The following is a 21,195-nucleotide window of genomic DNA, read 5'->3' on the forward strand; positions in this document are numbered from 1 at the left end:
GGCCACATTGCACTTCTTTGTGTAGATATACTATAGCGAGTATAGACAGTCTCCTACTGATGGACATTTGGATTGTTTCCAGTCTGTTGGAATCACCTTGGCTATGTGTCACATTTGTGCCAATGTAAATTGGGGATGAGTTCCTAGAAGTGGGGTTTCCTAGTCAAGAGAAAACACATCTATAATTTTTCTAGCAAATAAATCTTCATTGAGTGAGTGAGAAAACAAGGAATGAATTTGATAGATTAAGAAGAGCAGGAAGTAAAAGGCTAATATCCAAATGGAGACATAAACAATTAGGCTAAATGTCTTTGTGAGAGAGGCTGATTTAAAACCCTTCTGGCAATGTCGTCTCTAGTCCACCAATTTTCATTTTCTCACCTAAAGAAAGAAGTCTTTCTCCTTGGTTTATAAATTAAGCATCAAATTATAAAATCACAAAGTCACAGTGCTGAAATAAAGTGCTGTCTCCTTACGTTTACAAGGAGGGGACCCACGGAAAGGGGGTGGGGACCAACAGAGAGATGAAGAAGAAAACCCAAATTTAATTCACCCCCCTTCGATTCAGTAACAGTAAGTGAAATATCTGCTTTGTAATGAAACATAATTGTTTTTTGTTTCTTCCAAGGGTCAAATGTAGAACTGCATTACCAAAAGCCCCTGAGATATTACAGAAAGAGTACAGTGGTTCAGACCCCCGAATGCTTTCTGTCACAATGACATCTTTTTCAACAGACTTCTCTGAGTGTAAATGATTTTGTTCCACATTTTTGGTGTTATTCTAGGGCATTCATATGCAGTCATGATGATGAATTGGATCAGGTGGAGGGTTTGACTGGCGGTGTGCATCCTGGCCACTGATGCGAGTGTTCACGTTTGCTGAGGGTAGCCTGGAATTGTGTAGTCATGGCACTGGGAGCATTCAGTTTTGATTCTGAGCAGGCAGCATGGAGCAGCAAATGAATTTAGTTCAGCCCAGCTGTGGACTTGGGCTATGAGCCTGGGCAAGTCTCTTGTCCTTAATGTGTAAAACAAGCCCAAGAGGGCATATAAATGAATGATGTTGGTGCCATTACTTTCCCTTCCTGTGCTAATTGCAGACATAACTAATTGATCACCACACGCTATCCACTGACTGATTAACCCCTTTTTCTTGGCAGCCACTGTCAGGCCCCGCTGACAATATCACATGGGCTCAAATGTATTTACCATTTCTGACTTGGATAGTTACATAGGGTTACCAGATAGTATACAGGATGCCCAGCTAAATTTGAAGTTCAGAGAAATAAAGACAATTTTTTAGTACAAACATGTCCCAGATATTGCTTAATATAATAACCCCCTTACTTAGGCCATTTCTACTTCTACAATTATTTTTTCTCTATGTCATTAATTTCTTTTATTTGAGAGACCCACACTCTTTTTGGTACTTAATGATAGTGCCCATTCTCCAGTGCCCAGATGAGAGTCTAGCTCATACTAGATTGTTTAAATTCGTATTGTGACTTAATTTAATGGAGAGTGGTGGAGATTTCAGTAGATTTTTCTTTCTGAGGACTATTTTTGTAAGACTTCTTACTGAACCTGCAGTTCTATTTCTCAGACCTCATCCTTTGCATGTCACTTTTTTAATTTTGCCAAATCCATTTATCATCAATATTATTAACTTTTTTAATATTTTCATTTAAATTGACTTATCCTTTTATTTAAATACCCTGAATAGAAAAATAGTATCATTTACTAAGAAGATAGTATAAAGTAAATAAAGAGAAAACATTCCTAGTTAAGATATAAAATACTAATCTGGGCTCACCTAAAAATCATTGTATATGTCAACAGTGCCCATAAGACACAATCCTGAGTAATTCAAACTCGCTACTGATTTGTAATTCAAAATCCCCTTCATGGCCCTACTAGATAGAGGATTCTTGAGCTTCTCCTTGAATACTTCCAGTTATGGGGAACTCAGTACTTTGCAAGGTTTTGACTCACTTTTGAACACCTTATTATTAAATATTTCTGCTTTATAATGATTCATATTAGCCTCCCAGAAACAGTCAGACATTGATTCCACACAATTATGTTTTCTCCATTTGCATTCATTCATGTATTCATTTGTTCAACAAGTATTTGAGTGCTTATTATTTTGCAGTCTTATTGAGGGAAGTAAGGATTCAATTATAATACAGTGTGGTAAGGTCTGGATGATGGTGGTCCAGATTGGAGATGGGGAGTGTTTAGGAAGGCTTCTTCATAGGGAAACAAGAGAGCTATGTGTGTTTTAGAAAATACAAGGTTGGAGTGAGATGGTAAGAAAGGAGCCTGTAGTGGTAGAAAAGATGGGGTCAAGCAGACCAGCTGAACCTCCTAACTCTCGCCGTCCATTAGCACAGGACTTACTTCCTATAATATACACTGAGAGGCCAGATTATGATGATCTCTGAATGCATAATAATCTGGCCACTCAGTGTATATCCTATATAATAAAAGGCTAATATGCAAATTTTCCCTTTGACCAGGAGTTTGACCAGCAGGCAGGCTGGCCAACCGCCAATGTCCCCTCCCCCTGGCCAGGTTGGCTGTACCCCACCCATGCACCAGACCTCTAATATATATATATATATATATATATATATATATATATATATATATATATATATATATATATATACACACACACACACACACACTGAGTGGCCAGATTATTATACATTCAGAGATCATAATAATCTGGCCACTCAGTGTAGTTTCATGTACAAGCACGCGCGCTCTCTCTCTCTCTCTCTCTTTAAAGAGCCCTGGAGAGTTAGTCAGAACTAACAAATAAGGAAACTGAGGCCTAAAAGTGGACTTGCAGTGGATACACAGAGGAACTGGGTCTTTGTGCTCCATAGCCACACATCTATTTTCATTTCCTTATAATTCCCAACCCCAGCCCCACTGGTCTAGAATGACCTCCTCTGCCTCACTGAAGAAAACCTCATATTCTTGGAAAGCACCTTTGAGTCTTTTATCTTGATTCAACTTAATTTTCCCAGGACTGACCATGAAGCAAAGCTCAGAGATCTAGAGTCCAACATCTCTTCCTTCCTTATGGAAGGCCTTGGCTCACTAGAGTACACTGAACCTAAGATGACCCCTTCTTTTGGAGCTCTGATGCCCCTGAGATTTAGCCTTCCCTCAGAAAGGGGAAGAAATCGTGCTAGGAGAACTGAGGGACAGTGGGGAAGACTCCCTGGAGGATGTGGCTGTGAATAGGCTTGGACAGGTGAGTAGGAAGTAGCCCTGGAGAGATGGGAGGACCCCGCAGGTGAATATGCTGAGTCTTCATCCACGGCAAGCATTGAGTTGGGCCCCAGCATACGTTTCCCTCCATAGATGCTATTTCAACCTATCAACTAATTAAAGGTTCTAAATTGACATGAGGAGTCATGAGTTTTTCAGTGTGGTAATTAAAAGGCAGTTGGCTTCACAGCTGTGATCACACGAGAGCGCTTCTTACCCCTAAAGACATCAGCTGAAAGCCAAGTGCAAAGGAGCTGAGGAAACCAAAGAGGTTTCCAATGTAATTTGTTAATTCCCTGCATTTGTCACCTGCACAGCTGTGAGAGGGAAATGGAATATTCTACCAGAAGTGGAAGAGAAAATTAAAGACATACATTCTAATTGTACACAATTAGACAAGCAATATGATCATTTTTTAAAATTAACAAACCATTTAAAAATCACTGGATTCAAATTTAGAAGGCCTAATTTAGAATTATGTCTCTGCCTGGGGGCAGCCATGTCTCTATGAGCAAAACCTTTCAGCCATATCTCTATGAGCAAAACCTTTCTCATCTGTAAAATGGGTATGTTCTCCCACTCTGCCTTTTTTTATGTTGTGGTATTATTGAAGGAAAGAGCCTTTAAAATGCCTTTCATAATTGTAAGAAATCCCATCTAATCGCATAACTTCAAACTTAGAAGCTGGGTGCCTGGGCTCTTTCCGACCTCACAATCACCCTGAGACAGGAGTGTGACCCCCTGGTTTACAGAGAAGGAAGTAAATCCCAAAAGTTGAAGTCATGTTCTCCAAGCTGCCTAGTGAGTAGTGGGGCTGGCATTTGGACCCAACCTATTCAAACTGAACTCCTAAATTCTTATGGACCAAACCACTCTCTCAGCACTGACTTGGTTTTGCTGTTTCATTATTTGACTCCCATTTTTTACTTAAAAAAAAAAAAAGATTTGAGGAAGTAATATTTGTTTCCCAATCTTCTTTAAATGAAATAATGATAGAAATTTTGGAGAGAGGAGTGAAGAAGGAAACAAAAATCACAGAATGACACATAACCAAAAAAATGTATCTTAGAGACCAAAAAATTAAATTATTTTACAATTTACTATTTACAAATAAATAAAAGCCATTTCTTCAACTAAGTGATGGGCAGTTGGATGTTGGCTTTGTTATTACTCCTTCAACTGAACATCCATATTTTATATGCTTATCTGTGTAGTTTATGTTTTATAATAGAAATTTGAAAAGAAAAATGTGAAGAATTTTCTCTTCAATAAAAAAAATCAAATATACCTATGAGTTTGGTTTCATATAACTGAATTGGACTATTTTGGGGAATCAAAAGCATAATAAATCATGGATGCAGAGTGATTGTTTTTCTTTTAAGCAAATTTTATTTTTTTTTTCTTCCTCCTTTTAAATGTCCCAGTTGCTTTCTCAGCTTTTATCCAACTGTCTCCCTAAGAAGCAGCGTGGCATGTTTGAGAGAGAACTGCATGCCAAGAACAAAAGTCCCAAGTTCAAGCCCTTGCCTTGCCACTTGCTAACATGTGAGTTTGAGCAAGTCACTTACCCTCTCTGTGCTTGTTTCCTCATCTATTAAATGAGGGTAATAGGGGGTTATTCTACCTATAACATGGGTTTTTGTGAAGGTCAAAGTTAGACTAAAGAAGTGAATGTGTTTTGGAAATTGTTTTTCACAGAGAAGCATGGCAGTCTATGGAATGAGCGAAGGCTTGTGAAGTCAGAGACTCTGCTCTGCCAGTTGCTTGCTGTGTGACCAATGCAAGAAGCTTAACCTCTTTGAGCCTCAGTCTCCACATCTGAAAAATGCAGATCACAGTAGTATCTGATCACAGGGTTGTTTTGTACATTAAATGAGAGAGTGAATGCTCGCCCCACGCTCACTCTGCAGTAACTTCAGGGAGTCAAATATCCGAGCTCACATCCCAACCAAGTCCCTTGCTAGTTGTACCTGCCTGTGCCTGTTTCTTCGCCAGGACACAGAGATAGTAATGCTTTCTATGCCTCCCTCATGAATGGCTCTGAGTTCCCAATAAGAATATGGACATGGGAGTGGGTGGTAAAAGCTGAACTACTGTGCGCCTCTGAGTGAGTCAACACTAAACCTCAGCACTGGAAGGAGAGATGAGTGTGCCCCAAGCGGTTCCAGCCCAACTCTCTCTCTCACTAAAGAGGTTTCAAGCCTTAGAGCAAATCTACGCATGATGCTTAAGCAGGCCCTTTGTGGGAGTCAAGAACTCACCCGAATGCCAGGCATTCATTTCTCCCTCATTTCCTCGGGAGGTGCTTTGCAGCCGCTCCACGTCACATTAATCTCACAGGCATCTACGTTGAGGCACTTTGTGTCCAAACAGTGTTTCTCCAAGGCTTGGGCGCAGCGGTGACCTGGCACAGACCTGAAGTGGACCCGAGTTCCCAATGCACACAGCCCGGTGCCTTTGTACACATCCTGGCACTGGCCACACACAGGGTTTTGTCAGAAGCTTCCTGAGAAAGTTGTGTTCCATTCATCGTGGCTGAAAGGGACCCTAGATGACAAATACCTCCCTTATTTAATTACAGAAACAGTCAGCATGGAAAAAGATGAAACTGAGCAGAGAAAAGAGCAAGCCTCAATCATTTCTCCCCTCTCCCATCTGGCTGGAGTTCCTCACCTAGGAGTTAGCAAATAGAGCTGCTCCTGGCTATACTTGCCACTGAAAAATGGTTTCTTTCTGCAGAAAACTTAAACTCCGAGGCCCAAACCAGCTAAAGAATGAATTGCATTTAGGCAACAATTCATCAGTGGCTGGGAAGTTAATCAAGATTCTGAAGTTGGGAGGTATATTTACATTTTTTATCCAGGTTTATATCTGCAAAGAGGAGTGAGACACAGCAGCAATTATCTGAATAAAATCAGATTAAATGAAACATACACCCACACAAAACTAACTCCTTAATCATTTCCCTCAATTGTTGGAGAGAGAAGCATAAATGTGGTTGCAAGGAACCTTTGAAACCTTTGGTCCAATCCATCCTTTTCAGAAATGAGAAAAATAGACACCTACTGAGGGAAAATGATTTGCCCTGTTCTCACAGTCAGAGATGCAGCTAAGCCTGGTTTCCCAGGTCCCTAAAGTGGCTTTGTAGCTGCCTCAGCTCTCCACTTCCCTCTACCCGTGGGCACTTCATGTTCAACATGCAGACCCTAAATCATCACAAAATGCTTTGTGGCAGTCCAGAGCTTTCCACCCAGAGAGAGATGCTAATTGCTCTCTTCCCATCCCACTTACTGATTAAGAGTGCATCCCCCAGCCCTGACCGGTTTGGCTCAGTGGATAGAGCGTCGGCCTACAGACTGAAGGGTCCCAGGTTCGATTCCAGTCAAGGGCATGCACCTTGGTTGCAGGCACATCCCCAGTATATGCAGGAGGCAGCTGATCAATGTTTCTCTCTCTTCAATGTTTCTAACTATCCCTCTCCCCTCCTCTCTGTAAAAAAAAAAATCAATAAAATATATTTTTTTAAAAGAATGCTTACTTAAAAACAAAAAGTGTGTCCCCCAGCATCTCCAGGATCAACTGTTCCCACCATGGAAATGTGCCATGTTGGAGAGAATCTGGGAGCCTTGGAATAAGCCACCTCTTCCCTATGTCACCAGGTCTCAGAAGGAGGAGCAAGACCTAGATCATTTTCCTATATCATCTGGGACTGACAGCCCAGAGCTGGTTGAAGAGAACTAGGTATGAAGTCAAAAGACCAGCTCCATATTTCTCATACTGACCTTCCATAGCTGTCACCTTTCTGGGCCACAGTTTCTTCAGCTGTACAATGGATGGCAATGCCTACCTCAAAGAACCAAAGGGCACTAAGATTCACTGACATTCCAGAAGTTTGGAAGCATCACTAATTATAAAGTGGATGGAGCTGGATTGAGAAAATCCTACCAAACTTTGCCTCCTGGAATTCTGAACCTTGCCTTATAAAATAACAATCATCCTAAAAATAATAAGCAGACCTTTTCTTCTTCTTCTCTTCCCCCTCCCCCAACCTGAGATAGAGAACCCAGCTTTTTTATCAATCAGGAAATTGGACAGCTATGCCTGTACTCACAATTGTTGATCTTGGAGGCAACCAAGATGCTTTCTCTTTTCATTCTCATCTATCTTTCTAAATTTAGACAGAGCCACAAATTCCTAAGGGGGACAATTGGATAGAAAGAGGACAGGAGGGGCACTAGGAGTGCATTGTACAATATCCTGGGAAGCAGAAACTTCTTAAGTTTTATGGGCAAGAAAGAAAAACCCTGCAGCAATGTATGATTTGATGTGCTGTGTTGATCCAGAGTACAAGGGAATCAGGCTCTGAAGGAGGAAAGGTCACCTTAGTGACGTAGAACAGCTTAAGAGAGCCTGCTGGACACCAAAATTTGTGCTCAAATACATAGTCTCCAGTCTTCTGAGAAACACACTCAATTGCAGTATAAGTAGACAGAAAACAAGGCCAACGCCAATCTGCATAGTGTGTCCTTTAATAAGTTACACTTGAAAAGACCTGCTTGTTTTTGAGGATGAATACATTGAAAACACCTAACAGTCAGCCTTTGAAAAGTGCTAAAAATGATCAGAGGCACACAATACCCAGAAGAAGCATAGGAAGAGTCTACCTCTGAAAATGATCTATTGTAGGATAAAGAAGAAAAGTTTAGGAAGATGTTTGGTAACCCCAATCATATGCAGAAAAAACATGGTCTCCATGAACTAGCCTGAGATAAGGGGATGGGGTGAAAAGGGATATGATCATAAAAAAATTACTGGGAAACTAAAAATGTCAATAATACAATAAAAATATGTTAGAGACAGTAAAGCTTAAAACTGAGGCTGTTGAAAAGCAAATCAGCAAACCTGCAGAACAAAGAACCTGAATGGCTAACATGTTTATATATTGCAGCCATGGTTGCAAAGTCAAGTGCTAATGAAATGCCACCTTATTCTTGAAAGATTAGAAAGTCAGATAAGCCCAGCCAGCATGGCTCAGAGGCTGAGTGTCGACCTATGAACCAGAAGGTCATGATTCAATTCCTGGTCAGGGCACATGCCCAGATTGCAGGCTTTATCTCCAGTGTGGGACATGCAGGAGGCAACCAATCAATGATTCTCTCTCATCATTGATGTTTCTATCTCTCTCTCTCCCTCTCCCTTCCTCTCTGAAATCAATTAAAAATATTTTTTAAATGTTTGGATAGAACATGATGAGATGAAAACCTTGTGCCCTGCTACTGGGACAGTAAATGGTATAGTCATTTCACCAGAAATTAGTGAAACTCAACGTACTCATACCCTGTAACAAAAGGAAATAAAACAAGATGCTCTTCCAGAATGCAGAGGACAAGAACCAAAAAATGAAGTCATGGAAGAAAATGTGACAGATAAGGATTTGGAGAATGAAAAGACAACACAGATAATCAGGTGTTCTGGAGGACAGAAAAGAATATATATTAATATAATACAAATATATATAGTAAGTATGGTATTGTATATTACATATAATACTATATATAGTATATATTTTATATTATATATAATAAATAGTATATATTTATATGTTTGTGTATATTTTATGAATTAAAAACTTGGGTGTATAGATTGAAGGACTTCTTGTGTCCTAGGAAAATCAAGAGTGCCACAGCAAGCTCTAGCTAGTTTGGCTCAGTGGATAGAGTCTTGGCCTGTGGACTGAAGGGTTCCAGGCTTGATGCTAGTCAAGGGCACATGCTTGGGTTGTGGGTTCAATCCCCAGTAGGGGATGTGCAGGAGGCAGCCAATCAATGATTCTCCAGTCTTCTGAGAGAGTTGATGTTTCTATATCTCTCTCCCTCTCCCTTCCTCTCTGAAATATATATATATATATATATATATATATATATATATATATATATATATATATATTTTTTTTTTTTTTTAAAGAGTGCTACAGCCAGATCTATCTTGGCAAAACTTTTGTTTCAGCATCCAGACAGAGAAAACTAGATACCTACAATTGAACAACAATCAAACTAGCCCTGATTTCTCCTTTGCATCACTTCATAATTTCAAGGGAGAAAGTGATAGTTTAAGAATTGTATTGTATACCCAGCTAAATTCTACCGTGTGTCAAACAAATAGAGGCTCCTTCTGGGCAAGTTTTCAATCCCACACTATTTTTCAGAATATTAAGTGGTACTCCAGAAGGTTGAAACAAGAAGCAAGGTTAATATATCCAGAATGGAGAAGAGTAGATATATAATCTGAGTATCAAAAGAGACAAAGGAAATAAAAAGGAAGCCTTGAAAAGAGTAACACTGCTCACAAGATGATAAATGCAAAACCAAGTATTCATTACATTAATAAGCATATATATTTAAAATTCATTCACGTATTCTTTTCAAGAAATACACTTAAAACAATCTTAACAGAATACCAATAGGAGAATCAGTGCTATGACAGGCAATGCAAAAATAAAGTAACAATTTCAATATTAATACCAAGCAAGATATAATATAATATAAAACAAAACAATAAAATGACAAAGGGGTTTATTTTACCTTGAAAAATATTTTAATCCTCTGTTTACTCAATGATTATATATTAAGTACCTGATATTTGTATTAGGCAAGTATATGCATTGCTGAAAAATAACAGTATAATTGTAATGAACATTTATGCTCAAAACAACATAAAATCAAAAGATGTAAAGCAAAAACTGTTGAAATACAGGGTGGAGCAAAAGTAAGTTTACAGTTGTGAATATGTGAAACAGAGTTTATTCTTGTATTATTATTTGTTATTCATTGTATTATTTTTTCCATACAACTGTAAGCCTGCTTTTGCCCCACCCAGAAATTGTGAGAGACAATGGAGAAACATTTAACAATCTTTCAGTTTTTGATAGGTTAAGTAAATAAAAATATAAAACATGTGATAATATAATTGGTTAGTTTGGTTTTATTGCTTATACATAAGTAATATGATAATTTTTATAGTTTACAACTAGAGACTCCATCTGTTTTTCCAGCCACCATAGAACTTGTACAGAAATTGATTGTATAATAGGCCACAAAAGAAATCTCAATAAAGTCCAAAAACAAACACTCTACATGCCAAATTCTCAAAACAATGCAATAAAACTAGAAATAACAGCACTATAAAATAAATGTAAAAGTACTCTCAAATAAATCCTTGTTTTAGGGATTTAACTCAAAGCCACAATCACAGTGAGTATAGAAATAGACTCAATTGTGTGAAATAAGGCCAGAGAGTCCAGAAAGGTTAAGTCTGTCAAGTTTAAGGCCCTTAGCAACAGGCCTTGTGTTTCAAGATGCTGAGTGATTGTGCTCGGAGAGGAAGGCGGAGCAAGTACATACAAGGCAGGGGAACAGCCATCAGGAGGAGAAAGCACTAGTATGAGATTCTTTAGACCTGGATTTGAGTCCTGCTTCTCTCTCTTTCATTGACCACTGTGGTTATCTCGATATCTCCCCATTTCTGGGTCTCAGCCTACTTATTCAAAACTAAAGGTGTTGACCTGTCAGAATGGCCATCAGCAATAAATAAAAAATGACAAGTTATAGTAAGGATGTGGTGAAAAGGGAACCTTTGTGCACTGTTGGTGCAGCCACTAGCAAAAATGTTTGGAGTTTCCTTTAAAAATTACAAATGGATCTGCCTTGGGCTTTGACCAGGTGGTTCAGTTGGTTGGATCATTGTCCCATACACCAGAAAGTTTGTGGGTTCTATCTCAGTCAGTTGTGTATGGGAAGCAACTGCTCCATGTTTCTCTCTCACATTGATGTTTCTCTCCCTACCATCCATTCCCTTCCTTCCTTCCTTCCTTCTCTCTCTAAAGAAATCAGTTTTAAAAAACCACATACCCTTGGGTGAAGATTTAAAAAATTAAAAATATATAAAAAATGAAAATGGATTTGCCTTAATGACCCAGCGATTCCACTTCTGAGTATATATCTGGGGAAAAACAGAACACTAACTCAAAAGAATATATGCATCCCTATGTTCATAGCAGCATATTTTACAACTAGAGGTCCGGTGCACAAAATTTGTGCAGGGGGGGTGCAATGGGGGTGGGGGGAGACACCTTGAGGGATGTACAACTGCCCATTTAGGCATGTTCCTAGTGGGATCGGGCCGAAATGAGCAGTCAGACATTCCTCTCACAATCCAGAACTACTGGCTCCCAACAGCTTTCCTGTCTGCCTGCCTGATTGCTCCTAATTGCTTCTGTCTTCCAGCCTGATCACCCCCTAACCACTCCTCTGCCAGCCTGATCGATGCCTAACTGCTCTCCTGCCAGCCCAGTTGCCCCCAACTGCCCTTCCCTGCTGTCCTGGTAACTCCTAACTGCACTCCCCTGCTGGCCTGGTTGCCCCTAACTGTCCTCCCCTGCAGGCCTGGTCACCCCCAACTGCACTTCCCTGCTGGCCTGGTCACTCCCTACTGCCCTCCCTTGTCAGCCTGGTAGCCCCTAACTGCCCTCCCCTACTGGCCATCTTGTGTCCATATGGGAGTGGCCATTTTTGACCACATGGGGATGACCATCTTGTGTGTTGGAGTGACAGTCAATTTGCATATTACCTCTTTATTAGTTAGGATAGCCAAAAGATGAAAGCAATCCAAGTGCCCTTCAATAGATGAGTGGATAAAAAAAGCTGTAGTATATACAATGAAATATTACTTGGCCATAAAAAAAGAATGAAGCTTGGCCGAGTGGCTCAGTAGTTGAATGTCAAATTATGAACCAGGAAGTCATGGTTTGATTCCTGGTCAGGGCACATAGCTGAATTATGGGCTTGATCCCCGTGTGGGGCATGCAGAAGACAGCTGATCAGTGATTCTCTCTCATCATTGGTGTTTCTTTCTCCCTTCTTCTCTGAAATCAATAAAATTTTATTTTAAAAAGAATGAAATCTTACCATTTGGTGAAGCATGCATGTACCTAGAGGGTATTATGCTCAATGAAATAAGTCAGTCAGAGAAAGACAAATACCATATACTTTCACTTATATGTGCAATCTAAAGAACAAATGAAATGAACAAACAAAATTGAAACAGATGTAGAGACAGAGAGTGAACTGGTGAATGCCAGAAAGGAGCAGGGGACACTGGGTGAAAGAAGTGAAGGGATTAAGAAATACAAATTAGTAGTTACAAAATAGTCACAGGGAAGTAAGTAAAGATTAGGGAATATAGTCAATAATATTGTGATAACTATGTGTGATGACAGTTGGGGTACTGAAAATATCTAGGGGAACACTATGCAAAGTATATGACTGTCTAATCACTAAGCTCTATGCCTGAAACCAATACAAAATAAAACTGAAAGAAAGAAAAGCTAAGGGTGTTGATCTATATCAGGGGTTCTCGACCCTCCTTGGGCATCACAATCACCTGAGAAGTTTTAAAATAATACCGATGCCAGCCCTTGCACCCAGAGATTCTGATTGAGTTGGTTTGGAGTGGAACTAAGTATAATTTTTTAAAATCTTCCAATGTGATTCCAATGTGCAGCCAGGGTAGAGAATCCCAGAGCTATGTGATTTTGCAGGTTTCTCCAATCCAGCAGTGCTAGTAGGCACCTGAAGTCTTTGCCCATGGAAAGGAGTTTTAGGAGGTGAAAGCCAGAGGAGCAGCGAGGCCAAGCCATCTAATCCAAGTGTGCATTATCTCAAATCGTGCAGAAAATGTCAACGCCAGTTAATATTTTGCACCCAACATGATTTAGACCTGGGGCATATATTGTACTCCAAGCCCATTGTAAACACAATGGACCATTTATTCACTGAACAGTAACCACTATAATTACCTACAGGGCAAACATATGAGGTTGTTCAAGCAACAATTAATTGTGGACCTGGAACTAATGGGACAATAATGGCAAAGTGTCAACCAGAGTGTGATTCAGAAATCGCATCAGAAAACCAACATTTTCCAAAATGTATTAGGGACGCATTTTGGGGGGATGTGACGGCACATACACCATTGCAGGCCCTGAAATAGTTGCTCTCTGGTTTTTCTAATAGCTCCTTCTTGTGCTGGTAACTCTAGGAGGCTCTAATGGTTGTTTTAACATTGAAAAAAAAAATCACGAACATTGGGTTTTTGGGGACCGCAGAGCTTCTTTTCATGGAGCTCACTATGGGACCTCAAGATCACATGCATGCTGGAGTGCTGATCCTGTTTGGGTTTTCAGGTCCTCTTTGTGAATCTGATGGAAGCAGTGGGTCCTCTTTTTAGAAAAATTTGTGTCTGTCTGCACATAGACACCCACACAAGCTTTTTCCTACAGTGTTTGGGGAGCTGGTAGACATCTTAAAGCCCCTCTGTCCTCTCTAGGTCATGATTCAGCTTCTGTTTGCATACCTCCAGACACAGGGGTCTCACTACTTTAAACAGCAGACTTTTCATTGCTGAACCACTCAGAATGCTAGTGTTCCTCAATCTGTCCAGCTGGGATTCTCCTCTCTGTAGGCTCTTCCCATTTGGGCCTTATTGTACTTTTAAACAGCCATGCTATCCTTGACCTTCACCAATCTAGGGATGATGTCCCTGTCTCTGAGGATCTTAAAAATTGGTTCTTATAGGGGCTCTTTAGTTCCAGGTGAGCTGTTTGGTGTGTGTTCAGCTTCACACACCAACAGTGTAGGTGCTGAGGGGACACAGGAGATCCAGGGATCCTGGGTAGTGGCTGTCGGCCCTCTGAGACAGATCAGGAAAAGGGACAAGATCTCCACTGCCCCCACTCTGCCAGAGTCTCGGGGCAAGAAGGCAGGGAGGATGCTTCCTCGGGTTACAAGAGCATCTTCAGCTGGTGCCTGAGGGTGCCAGGATGCTATTTCCTTGGATGCTGAAGTTGGACTCTGAGAAGTATTAGATCTGGAGCTGCTACTGGGAAGTTTGGGACGAAAGCTGGTGGTAGCAAAGAGTGAGCTTGCTTTAACCATGCTCTTTTTGGATCAAAGTTTTAAATGAAACAAATGAAGGAAAGAAAGGAATGAACTGAGGGAGGGAGGGAAAGTGAGAGGGAGGAAGGGAAACAGAAGGAAGAAGGGAGGGAAAGATGACAGATTAGAAGAAATCATGAAGCAGTTTTTATAATCTCAGAGTGGGAAATACAACACCAAACCTGAAGACATAAAATTTAAAAGTAGATAAATTCAACCACATTTAAAAAAAAAAAAACTTCCATATGGCAGAAGACACTATAAGAAACATCAAAAGAAAAGATATACAAACTGGGAGAGAAATTAGTAACTTATATTACAAAGGGCTAATTTCCTTAATCTAAGAGATTATTTCTACCAGCTGATCCAAAATATGAGTCCAGTTGGAAAACAGGCAAAGGATTCCAATTGCTCTCAAACATAGAAAGAGATACTCACTCTCACTAATAATAAGGTAAATTCAAATTAGAACTATAAGATACCATTCTCCCACAATCACACAGCAAAAATAAAAGAGATTGATAGGCACCTTCTGTGGATTAGGCCAAGGGAAGGGAGAGCAGAGATCAGAGGAAGTGTTAAGGAAGAGGTGACATTTAAGCTAGGCCTTGTAGAACATCATTAAAATCCAATTTAGCAACTTACTGGCACTTAAGAGAAAAAGAAGAAATAATAAGAGGGAAGAGGAGCAGATTTGACTACTTAGTGTAAATTAAAATACACGCACAAAATGGGAAAGCAAACGAACTGGGATACTTACAGCAACCGGAAAAGTCTGAGTTTGAACGTTATACTAGTACATATAAAAGTCTTCATTCAACTCAATAAGAAAAGCATTAAAATACCACTCAGAAAATTAACAAAAGACATGAAAAAGCAAATTCCTGAAATAGAACATACTACTGGTTAATGACCACATGGAAAAAGATAAACATTATGCATAACCAAGGATCGCAACATGATTCCAGTTTTTCAGGGATAAATCATTATAAAGTTAAAATGTTTTAATTCCTCTGTTGACAAGAATGTGGTAAAATTGGTTCTCTAATCATACCTGGCTAGTGGGTCGATAAATTAATACAATCATTTTTGGAAGTAAGGATCAAGTCTTTAAAATCACATATTCTTTATCTGGGAGATTCTATATCACTGACTTTTATCCTATAGAAACAGACTGAAATTTAGAAAAAAACACTTCTGTGCACAAGGATACTTGCATAGTAATATGGCAATAATGACAAATTAGAAATATTCTAAATGCCTCCCAATTAGAGATGATTCAATAAATAATGTTTATTTACTAGAATATTATACAGGTGTGAAAATGTTTACAAAGAGTTTTTAATAGGATGTCTGAATACTTGTAAGATAATGTTAAATGTGTGTGGAGTGGGGGGAGGGAGAGAAGAACCGTTCAATTACATATGTGAAATGACCTCAGGATTTTTTTTTTTAATTAATGTGCATGGAAAAAAACAACAACAAGAAGGCAATAAACTACAACATTATGGTGCTTCTTTGGTGAGGGGTAAATTATTGGCTCATTTTTTTTCCTTCCTTCTCTTTATTTTGCATTTTTTAAATATTCTCTTTCATTATAATGCATTACTTTTATAGTAAAAAGGTTTTAAAAGATCTTGCCCTGTGTGTTTTTGCCAAAGTCAGAACTAAAGGTCTCTTCTGCTCCAAAAGATTCTCAGAGCAGTGAGGCCCACCAGTAAAAGTGTTCTCTCTTTTGTGTTTTTCAGCTTTCCTTTGCAGCAACCACACCTGTCCTGGCTGATAAGAAAAAATACCCTTACTTCTTCCGGACTGTCCCATCAGACAACGCGGTGAATCCAGCCATCCTGAAGCTGCTAAAGCACTTCCAGTGGAAGCGCGTGGGCACACTAACCCAAGACGTGCAGAGATTCTCCGAGGTACGCTTTGCTGAGGGGTCATGCTCTCAGCTCCTTGTTGGCCGCCGTCATCTCCAGGCAAGGGCATTTGGCTGAATCAGGGATGGGCAGTATCACAGGGCTTTGAAGCAGACATTATTTGCAGGACCAAAGTTGCTTTACCTTTGACAACACAGAGCTGGTGGCTGCGGAATTTGATTGTGCATGGGACAGGTGAAAACCTCCGTCCTAGATAGCTCAGAGTGAACCCTTCCCTTTCATTGTGCTTTTGACTAACTCCTGTGGCTTATTCCTTCACCACCCCTATAGGTTTGTTGTCCTTGTTGCTGATGCTGTAGTGACCATCTGAAAATCATGACAGGGAGGGGGAGTTTATGAGGGGAAAGTGGAGGACATCTGTAGTACTTGAAACACAAACCAAACAAACAAACAAACAAAAAAACAAAATATAAAGTAACAAATAAAATAAAAGGGTTGCTAATTGCCCTAAATCCCACATTCTCTCCTACTCTCAGTTCAGTGTTCATCTGCTCAGTTCTTTTTCATTATATTTATTTAAACTCAATGATGTCATACTATAGGTTTTGTTTGTTTCATTTTGCAACAGATCTTAGAAGTCTTGATTGATCTCATTCTTATTAATGGTCCATGGTATTCTGTCAGATGGATAGATGATAATTTATTGAACCAGGCCCCTATGGATGTGTATAGCTTTTTAACTTCACAGCCAACCCCTTCCCACCTGGCAGATTTCTAGAAGTGGATTTACTGAGTCATTTAAAATAGTGAGATAAATTGACCCCCAGAAAGGCTGTTCTAATTTCTAGCCCCACCAATATGTTTGAAAATCCCCATTTCCCCACACCCTTACTAAGAGTGCATATTATCAAAGGTTTAAAAAGTGTTCCCACTCAGATGAGGGCAAAATTGTCTCTTGTCTTTCTTCCCATTCTCCTTATAATTCCTACTTTCCTTTCTCCTTGATATGTGGAGCCTTCCAACAACAAGACATATCAGGTGTGCTTAGCTGCCCAAGAGAAAAACACTGAGCCTTGTGGGGAGGAAAGGGGTGAGACAGATGTCCAGGCCAACCTCAGTGGGAGGAGTTGGAAAGGACCCACCCCTTCCAGCAGGAGGGTAGGGGCAGAAGGGGCTGGGAATTAATAGACCTGATTTCCACTCCAGCCTTGCACTTACCTTTCTGAGGCTCTGCCCCCATCTCTCCCATGGGAGGGACAGGCCACTCTCGATGCACTGACCTTGGAGAAGTCACCTCTCTTCTTTCACCTGTGATTTCCTCCCCTATCCCTTCAGGATTCTTACCAAAATCCATGAGTCATGGATTTGAAAGAACTTTGTAAACGGTAAAGTTCATGCACAAAGAGGGATGTTTTGGCGGGTGCTTGAAAAACCTAAGTGTTTGGCCCCATCATCTGTGATTATCCAAACAAGGCATGCTTTTCCCATGCTTTTCCCTCTTCTTCTCACCTCTCCGCTTCTCAAACCCTGAGGCACAAAGGAAACTTGACTTCCAGCCGGAGTGACTCAGTGCCAAAGCTGAAGAGGCTTTTGCTGAAAGGCTGCCCTTTATGCAGGCGGCCACAAATGTTCTGAAATGAGTATGAAACTGGTTGAAGGGGAGGATGGGGAGGGCCAGTCTGTGGCCCCATTAACATGGGACTGTGCAGCAATTCGGAGGGACCTGTCAGAGTCTTTGGCTGTCAGAGCCTGAGGGGCCCTTAGAGACACTTCCCTACCACCCTTATTGTATAAAAGGGGAAACTGAGGCCCAGAGAGGGGATGGGAAAATGTTCAGGGTTTCAGAGCATCTCTGAAGTCATGAAAGATTGTTCACAAAAAAACTCAGGACTAAATCCTGGTCCAGACACATTCCAGACTGACATTGTTCCTTCTTTCCATCCGTAACTTCCTGTAGTCACAAGCGAACTGCATGTGACCTGGAAGATTTGAAAAACCTGAAAGCCTTGACCTAAAGAGATAACATTTTCAGTCCTGGCTTGGTTGAGTGCTTTATGGATCCCCTAACACTCTCACAGCCAACCTCCCTGTAGGGAAGAGTTATGGTTCCCATCTGACCGAGGAGGGAATTGAGGCTTGCCTCTTGCCCCCGGGGCACATGCTGGTGAAGAGCCCAGCTGAGGCTGGAAGCCGGACCTGAACCTCCAGGATACTGGTCAGTGTTTTCTCCATTATGCCGTTCCCCCACCACCACCACCCCCCCACTGGGGTCAGGTATTGACAGTTTGGTAGCACATCTCCATCCCTACACCGCTGTGTGGGGGCTCTCAGCCGGTTTCAGGGCATCAGAGGGAAACCTCCTCTCTGAGGACAGGATGTTGCTTGGTGGTATTGCTGGCAAGAACCCCTTTCGATTTAAATCTCTCCGCCCAGCTGACTCCTCTCTGTGCCCAAGGGCTTTGGCATCCCTCTCCTGATGTCTGGGCTGCATCGCCGGAGTGCGGGCCCTGGAAACTCGCCAGGGCCTAACAGCTTTTTGTGAGTGCAAAGGAAACTGGATTCCTTTTATGAAACTGGTCGATCTGCAGCATCAAGCACTTCTGTTCCGGACTGGTGCACTGGACGGAATGTCAAATGAAAGCAGCCCTGAAGTTGGAGGGAGCTGGGGGGAAACCTCAATCCCAATTAGCTCATTACATTGGGATTGAGAGGGGAAGAGTTGAGGGCCATTCCACCTTGGAACCAGCTGCTCCTTCGAACCCGGAACAACTGAGATTTAAGGCCAATGAGTGGTGACCCAGAGGCTACTCAGGTTTTGGGTCAGATGTGCCAATCTCTAGGCCCAGCTTTGACACCAGGCAATTCACTTCACCTGAATGAGATCCTCGTTTCCCTTCTGTAAAATAGGGAGATTTAGTCCCACCTCACAGGCACTGGGAAGTGAGAAAAAAAATAAATGAAAGACTTTTGCATACTTGGTGCTATTAAGTGGACATTCTCTTTGCCACCATTCATGAGAAGACTCTAGAAATGCAAATCCATTCACTTAAAAAATAATGATGTGGCCTGTGATGTGCCAAACCCTGAGCTGTCGGGGGCCAGAGAGGAATGAACATGGCCTTGAGGTCAGTAGGTATCAGGCCTCCTTCATTGGGGTCTCAACTCTGGCTGCTCATTGGGATCACCAGGGGAATTTATTTTTAATACAAAAAATATTTTAAATTTTATAACTTGGGTTTTTTTCCCTTCCTTCTTCCCCTGCCCACACTTTTAACAGCTTTATTGGGATAATTTATATTGCATACAACTCATCCCATTGCTAATACATAGTTCAATTATTTTTAGAAAGTTTATAAAGTTTAAAAAAGTTTATGGGCAGCCATCGTCACAGCCCAGTCTTAGAACACTCCTGTCGCTCTAAAAGTTCTCTCATGCCCGTTTATCATCAATCCTATCCCACCCCAGGTTTGTTTGCTTGCTCTATAGTTTTGCCTTTTCTGAAATTTCCATATAATTATATAACCAGTATTTTTTGTGCTTGGCTTCTTTTTAGCACAGTGTTTTTGAAGACTATTCATGTACACGTATCCGAAATTTGTTTCCTTATACAGCTGAGTAGTTTTCCCCTATAGGGATAGGGTACATTTTTTAATCCTGGTGCCCAGGCCATCTCTCAGAACAGTTACATGAAATGATCCCAGCATTAGAACCCCTTCAGGCTTTCTGGGTGATTTCAATGTGCCCCCCAATGCTCTGTCCTCCACCACTGGCTCAGGAATACAGGGTGGAAATGATGCCCTCTGGTGATGGGAGCCTGTGCACTGAGAGTCACCCAGTCTGCTTGGCAGTGTGACTGTCTTCGCAGTCCGGTGGCTGTGGAGTAGGATGGAGAAGGTGGAGAATAGCCTTGCCCCAGCACTGGGACTCTGCCAGGCAGAAGACAGAGTGGATGTGGGAGATTGAGGGTGCTGCTGAGAGGGTGGTCCATGGGCCCCAAGATGGAGCGGGGTAGGCAGGAAGGTGAACTGTGGGCTTGGAAGAAGTGAAGCCCTGGGAGTCTCTTACAAACTTGGTGACGTGGGGGTAAGGGAGCTGGAAGGAGGGGAAGCTGTGGTCATAGCTGGAGGAGGATGTAGGGATTGAGGAGCCAGGCCTGGCTGTGTGTGAATAGCTAAAGCCAAGTGACAGTAGAGATCACCAGGGGCAGAGAAGTCAGAGGCAAGAATGCTGAGTGACATCCATGTGGGCACTGCAGACACAGGATGGAGGCAGGGTTGGGTGGCGAGAAAGGCAGTGAGCACCAGTGTCTGGAAGGACCAGCAGAGAGTAACAGGGTATTTAGGCTTCTCCCCCCAGTTCCAGGTCCCATCATTGATTCTTCTAGCTGCCAGTTTTTGATGCAATTAAACAACTGTGTATCCTGGGACAAATCACTCAGTCTCTCTGGGGCTCGGTTCCCCCTTCTATAAGTTAAGGGAGATGGGCAAGTTGACTCTAAAATCATTATTAGCTTAGAGAATTTGTGATGAGGACTTAGAGAGATCTGGTTGATGACCTTAATCCTGCCATTCCCAAGGGTGTAACCATGAGAATGATTTACCTCTTTATGCCTCCATTTCTTCATCTTGAAAATGGGGATAATGACAGTGCTAACTTTTAGGGTTGTCATGAGGATTAAATGTGCTCAGAAACCTAATGTGCTAATAGAAGTGCCTGGCTCATAATAAACACCATGCACGGGGTAGCTGTTATTTTTTTTTTTTTTATCACCTAGAATCTGGGTCCTTAGCGCATAGCTGACCTCCATTCAGGAGCCCAGCGGTGTGGCTCGGTTTTGTACCTGCCACTAGCATCACTTCCCTCCCTCCCCACCCTCCAAGCTGGCGTGGAGACTCCCTGCCAGCCACTTGTCCTCAGTGATCTGGAGATTTCTGGGGCTGACCTTTCCGTGCCAGAGGCCTCCCCCTCATGTTGGATCCCACTGAGGCCCTTGATCTGTCCAAGACCAAAAGGGCATCATCTGCAAGAGCTTCTCCTTCAAA

At 41.5% G+C, this 21,195-nt stretch overlaps 1 protein-coding gene across 1 annotated transcript in view; it reads left to right on the forward strand.

The window, feature by feature from the left end:
• Positions 1-21,195, forward strand: part of GABBR2 (gamma-aminobutyric acid type B receptor subunit 2) — a 309,555-nt gene that overhangs the window by 110,768 nt on the left and 177,592 nt on the right. The window contains exon 3 of the mRNA XM_084898711.1: positions 16,025-16,195. Within this exon, the coding sequence (XP_084754837.1) occupies positions 16,025-16,195 (171 nt within the window). The remainder of the gene's footprint in view (positions 1-16,024; positions 16,196-21,195) is intronic.

This window comes from Pipistrellus hanaki (assembly GCF_964339955.1).
Source record: "Pipistrellus hanaki genome assembly, chromosome: 11".
In the NCBI taxonomy this organism is placed as follows: Eukaryota; Metazoa; Chordata; class Mammalia; order Chiroptera; family Vespertilionidae; genus Pipistrellus; species Pipistrellus hanaki.